Genomic DNA, 6,475 nt, shown 5'->3' with positions numbered 1-6,475 from the left:
GGATAATTCATTGAGCTCTTAGTTTGCACCGGGAACTGTACTAAGTGCTATTGATAATAATAATAGCAATAATATTAATATTAATAATATCAATGCTGTGTGAGGAATAGCAAGGAGGCCAGCGTCACTGGGTCACAGAATATGGGGGGTTAGGAAGGTCAGAAGAGGGCAAATTATGGAGGATTTTGAACACCAAACAGGATTTTAGATTGGATCCTGGAGATGATTTGGAGCCACTGGAGTTGACTGACTAAGTGTATGTGTGGCAGGTTGTGGGGCGGGGGGTGAGTGACGAGATCAGACCTGCACTTTAGGAATATCAATTTGAGAGCTTAGTGTAGACTAGATTGCAATAGGGAGAGAGAATGTACTAGGCAGACCCACCAAGGTGCTAGTGAAAGAGTTCAGGTGTAAGATGATGAGGGCCTGGAACAGAAATGTAGGAATGTTATAAAGAACAGGGCATATGGAAGCCATGTCATGAAGGTGTAATCCACAGCCCTTGGCAAAACAGATGGAACATGGGGGTGTGTGAAAAAGAACGAGGAGTTAAGGATGACACGTAGGGTGCAAACCTGAGGAACTGAGAGGTTCAGGAACTCTCCACAGTAATTGGGAAGTTAGGAACTGGAGAACTGGGGACAAAAGAAAATGAGTTCAGTTTGGGACATTTTGAATTTAAGACGTTTACAGGACATCCGGCCTAAGATATCCAATAAGCAGCTAGATAAGTAAGACCGGAGGTTAAGAGAAAGGTAAGGGCTGGACAAGCAGATCTGGGAATCAACAGCATAGAAATGTCCATTGAACTGATTAAAACTGATGAGATGACCAAGCAAAATAGTGTAGAGGGAGAAGAGAAGACGGCATGTGATAGAGTCCTGTGGGACACCCATGGCTAATGGGTATGACCTAGGTAAAGATCCAGCAAAGGAGACTGAGAAGGAGCAGTCAGAGAGGCAGGGGCAGAACTAGAAGAGAATAGTGTCATGAAAACACAGAGAGGAGAGAGTGTCAAAGGCTGTGGAGTGATCAAGAAGGATCAGGACTGAGAAAAGGCTCCTGAATTTGGCAATTAAGAGATCACTGGTCATTCTGGACAGAACAGTTTCAGTTTGATGGTTGGAACCCAGACTGCCAAGGCTTAAGCAGAGAGAGAGAGATGGAAGGAAATGGAGGCATGCTCAGGGGTTTATCCACAAAATGGAGGAGATGTAGAGGATGCTAGCAGGAATCAAGGGAGAGGTTTTGTTTTGTTTTGTTTTGTTTTTTGAGGATGGGAGGGATATGTACATGTTTGTAGGCATGAAGCAGCCTAGACTAGGAGAAATTGAACATAAGTGAAAGGGTGAGGATGGCTAGGGAAGAGGGGATGGCTTAGGCTCACTTGTGCATGTAGAGGACTTAGCCTTGCTAAAGAGAAGGGCCACATTTTCATGTGACATGGGGTGAAGGAGATAACGGCAGAAGGCTTATTAGTGATGTGAAATGAGGAAGGGGAAGAAAAGGGAATTCCTAGCAAGCAGCCTTCATTTTCTCAGTGAAATCCAAGGCAAGGTCCTCAGGTAAGATGATATGGGGCCAGGGAGCCATGAGTGGTCAGAGGAGGGATGGAAAGGTTTAGGAGAGAAACCGTGGTGGGTGGCCTAGTGAATTGACTATGGAGCTGCCTAAGGATTGCTTTACTTCTGGAAGGACCCAGTTGAATCTAAATGACATCCATTTGTAGTGAATCCAGTCAGCAGGGTTTCATCCTTTTTTCCAGCTTTATTCTATACTGTGTGGGTAGGAGCAAAGGTAGCATATGTGGGGAGGCCTGTATGAGAGACCAGGCAAGATAAGGGGGCAGAGGACTGCAGAGAAGAGGACAGGGTAGTGCTGAACTAGTTCACCAAAGGGTCAAGATAACAATCACAATAATAGCTGACTTTTATGTGATGTTTTAGGGTTTGGAAAGTGGTTTGCCTACAGGTGATGGTCTAGGAAAGAATTTAGAGGCGCAAAGATCAGAGGTCCCAGTGTAAGCAAAGACTAGGGTTTAGGGTTGTACTATAGAGAAGCGGAACGCTAACAGATTGTGGTCAGATTCTCAGAGTTTCTGAGCATGGAGGTGATGCATTTCTGGGTATGGCAAAATCTAGGGTATGCCCATCTCTACAGTAGCTGTAGAGGTGCAGAGGAAAAGGTCATAAGAAAGAGATAGGTTGAGGAATTGGGATGTTAGGTTGTTTGAAGGGTGCGGTTGTCCTTTAGTATGAGGGCAGGAGGTAGGGTCAGAAGCAACTTAGCTGTCAGGAGAGCAAAAGCAGGGCCTGAGATAAGGAGACTTGGAAATGGAAGCAGCTCCTGCCTCAGACGGGAAGGAACCCTCTTTCTTCTATGTTACTGGCTATAGCTGAAGCCAATCTCCCAGTAAGGTCAGCTTGGGCCTGCCCCCAAGTGGAAATGACTGAATTCTATTTAGGCAGTGCCAAATAGTCTGGCCAGTTTGAAGTGGGAAATGTGTGTTAATAATAAGTGAGGTCTGGTCTGGGATTAAGCATTTCACCCACCCAAAGAATGACAGATACCTGTAGAGGGAAGGGCTCGGAAAGTTCCTCCAGGAACCCACTGCTGTCTGACTGGCAGCTGCTGGCTCTCGTCACCCCAGCACCTAGGAGACCGAACAGATGGCCATGAGCTTAGAGGTCAAGGCAAAAAGGAGTTTGCCACCAATTCTGGGCCTGGGCAAAGGGCACTCGAGGCTTTTCCCCCAAGTCTGAGAGTCATATAAGGGCATTGCTAGGTGCTCGATGTTAGGTGCCAAACCGACAAGCTGTTTCATGAGCATGAATCAAAAATTACACTGAAGGGCTCAAATATTCAAGTGGGGTCCCTGAACTTGTATTTCTATATTAATCTATAATAATATAATACATGATATAATATATATGCAATAATGTATTATATATTGTGTACTTTATAATATATATCATTCTCTATTTTTCTCTCTATACATTCTCTGTATGTATATGTCTGCATGTATATATGCAGATAGAGATAGACTGATGATAAAAGGATAGATATCGGTATTTTACTGTTCTCGGTTTCCTTGTATTTTGGTATTCCTGTGCATTTTTTCTATGAATTTGAAAACATCATGCTGAGAAGGGGTCCATACATAGCCTTCATCAGACTGTCAGAGAGGTCCATGAGAGGGAAAAGGTAAAGAACCCCTGGTCTAAGGGTTCTCAGGTGATGAAAAACACCCATCAGCACCCACACTGCCAGAGCCAATTAGCAAGCATTGATTAAGTCCCTACCAAGGCAGTGTGGCTTTAGTGGATAGAGGGCCAGGCTTGGAGTCAGAAAGACTTGGGCTTGAATCCCACCTTATTGACTTAATAGGCTGTGTCATATAACTTCTCTGGGACTTAGTTTCCCTGTATGTAAAATGGAGGAGGGTGCTTGTTGACTTCCAAGATCTCTTCCAGCCCTGAGTCTATGATACTACTGTGTTAAGCAGAAGGGACAAGGCCATCTTGCCCTTTAGGAGCTTACACTCTACTGGGGAGATACAGGCAGTTCATGGATCAATGCACAGGCAAAGGACTAATTAGTCAAGAGGAGAAGCCTGGGGGCAGGGACTGGACAATTGGCTCATTATCCATTGGACCTGCTCCTCCAAAAGTCAGAGTTCTTAGCTTTTTTTGTCCCTGGACCCCTTCGGCAGTCTGGTCTAGCCAATGGGCCCCTTCTCAGAATAATGTTTTTAAATGCATAAAATAAAATACAGAAGATTACAAAGGAAAGCTATTATGTTGAAAGATGGTTATCCACATTGGTGAAAAGATCATGGACCCCCAATTAAGAACCCTGATCTGGATGATCTCTAAGGTTGCTCCTGGCTCTAACTGCAGTGACCTAATATCTCTGACTTGGCTGTGGTAACTCACAATAGCTAGTATTTGGAAAGGCTGGTTAAGAACTCTCGGTCTCCAATGACCTGGGTTTATTTACATCTGAAAGATGTATATTAGCATATGATCACACCCTGGGAATTGCAAGGGAGCGTTGAGATCTTCTAGTCTGATGCTTTCATTTTACAAAAGAGGAAACTGAGGCTAAGACATTCCAGGACTTGGTCAGGCTCATACGTGTGTGTGTCGGGGGACAAGTTCTGGTATTCAAACCCAGGCCCCTGACCGCAAATCTACTTCTATGGCACCACGTTGCTGCCCTTTTAATATTCAATGCACTGTATTCCTAATTGAAGGAATGCTAAATTCCAGTGAAAGCTTAAGGAAAATAAATCCTTTCCACCTTCTTGGGAGTTATTCCTATGAGAAATGCATTTCTGCAGCCCGCCAGGCCTTTCCTCATGTCCCCAGGCCCTCCAAACCCAGTCCTACCTGATCGGCCTCCAAGACACCCAACCCCTTGTCCCCTGGTTTGCCTCGCATTCCGGACGCCTGTCCCCCAACTGCCCTTGAAAAGGAACAAGAGCCCTGGAGTCTTGGCAAGATGGCCAGCAGGTGGCAGCAGTAGATAGACCGCAGAGCCAGAGCAGTCAGGACCCACACACAGCCCGGGCAGCTAGCCAAAGGTGTGTCCGGCCTGAACAGCAACTGTGCCGAGAGGACCCAGAGCTCTGAGAGACGGAGGGAGCCCCATGGGTAATTGAGTGTGAGCCCCTTGTTTGCAGAGGAGGAAATCAAGGCCCAGAGAGAGGCAGACACAGAGACAGAGACAGAGATAGACAGATACAGAGACAGAGATAGATACAGAGAGAGACAGAGACAGAGAGAGATACAGAGAGAAGCAGAGAACAAGGCAGAGAGAGACAGAGATAGACAGAGACAGAGAGAGATAGAGACAGAGAGAGAGACAGAGACAGAGAGAGGCAGAGAGAGACAGAGACAGAGATAGAGAGATACAGAGAGAGAGACAGAGAGAGGCAGAGACAGAGATAGAGAGGTACAGAGAGAGAGACAGAGAGAGGCAGAGAGCAAGGCAGAGAGAGACAGAGACAGAGATAGAGAGATACAGAGAGAGAGACAGAGAGAGGCAGAGAGCAAGGCAGAGAGAGACAGAGACACAGACAGAGGCAGAAATAGATAGAGAGAGAGACAGAGATAGATACAGAGAGAGAGACAGAGAGAGGCAGAAATAGATACAGAGAGAGACAGAGACAGAGAGCTTCAACTACCACCTAAAAGAAGGCTCTGAGTCATTAACAATAAGAGAAGAGTAAATTAAAACAACTCTGAGGTTTCATCTCATGCAGAGCAAATTGGCAAGAACAATTAAAGATGGAAACCATCACTGCTGAGGAGGAAGACAGGTGTTAGGTGGTGCTTGACTTGGAGTCAAGACAACTTGAATTCAAATCCTGCCTAGCTGTGTGACCCTGGGCAAGTCATTTAACCTCTCTCCACCTCATTTTCCTCATCTGTAAAATTGATGATAGGTTCTCATGAGGACCAAAATGAGATAATATACAGAAAGTTCTTGGCAAACTTGAAAGCATTATATAAATGCTGGCTACTTTTATTTTGAAAACAATTTGGAATTATATGTAAGACGTCACTAACTATCTGTATCATTTGACCCAGTGAGTCCATCACTAGGCCCTACTCAGTAAGCAAAGCACCAGAAATCCAAATATAATAAAGTGAAATGGTCCCTGCCCCCTAGAGCTTACATTCTACAAGGGCTGGGGTCCCCAGCCTGGGTTGCGCAGACCAAGGGATACATGGAGAGATTTCCAGGGGTCTTGGATAACTTGAGTGGGAAAAGATTACATTTTTATTTTTGCTGCCTTCTAGCTGAAATTTAGCATTTCTTTCCATTAGGAATGTGACCAACCAGAATTCTGGGAAGGAGGGGCCTACTGCTTCACCAGCCTGCCCAAAGGGTCCAGCATACGAAGAAGGTGAAGGGCAAGATTTATCAGGGCAAGATGGGCAGGGAAAGGAGCTTTGTCTAGACAGTCACAGGGAATGAGAGTGGGGACAGTGGCAGCAATGCTAATATTGGTTTGATGATTGTTCTCCCAGTAAAAGGTGGAAAGCAGCAGGCTGGATGGCAAGATGCCCTTGCTGGCCAGGCTGAGGCATCCTGGGAGCTGCCTGGATGGGATGAAGCATTGCCTGGGGCTCTGGGGCTAGCTAGATAAGACAGAAAGAAGTGGCCCCCCTCAGCAAAATATTCATATCCCATCTACTGGGAATGGTGGACAAACTGGTTTAGGAACACCATGGAAAAATGGCCAATAGGAAGAATTCAAAGAAAAGGATAAGAACAGTAAACACAATAATATAATAATGTAAATAAAAACACCACTCAAAAGCTTTGAATCGTTGACTAATCATAATCACCGATTTCTGACCTGAACATAGATAACAGCAGGGTCGCAGGACCACCAGTCTAGAGCTGGAAGAAGCCTCAGAGACCATCAAGTCCAGCCCCTTTTATAGATAGGGAAACTGAGACT

The 6,475-nt window shown here is 45.4% G+C and overlaps 1 protein-coding gene across 1 annotated transcript in view; it reads right to left on the bottom strand.

Moving 5' to 3' along the window:
- ITPRID1 (ITPR interacting domain containing 1) overlaps nucleotides 1-6,475 on the bottom strand; it is a 102,654-nt gene that overhangs the window by 16,617 nt on the left and 79,562 nt on the right. The window contains 1 exon segment of the mRNA XM_020969090.2: nucleotides 2,571-2,653. Within this exon segment, the coding sequence (XP_020824749.1) occupies nucleotides 2,571-2,653 (83 nt within the window).

This window comes from Phascolarctos cinereus, unplaced genomic scaffold, assembly GCF_003287225.1.
Source record: "Phascolarctos cinereus isolate Bilbo 61053 unplaced genomic scaffold, phaCin_HiC Scaffold_4;HRSCAF=312, whole genome shotgun sequence".
Lineage (NCBI taxonomy): Eukaryota > Metazoa > Chordata > Mammalia > Diprotodontia > Phascolarctidae > Phascolarctos > Phascolarctos cinereus.
Note: the sequence above shows the minus strand (reverse complement) of the source record. Positions and strands in the feature narration are given on the sequence as shown.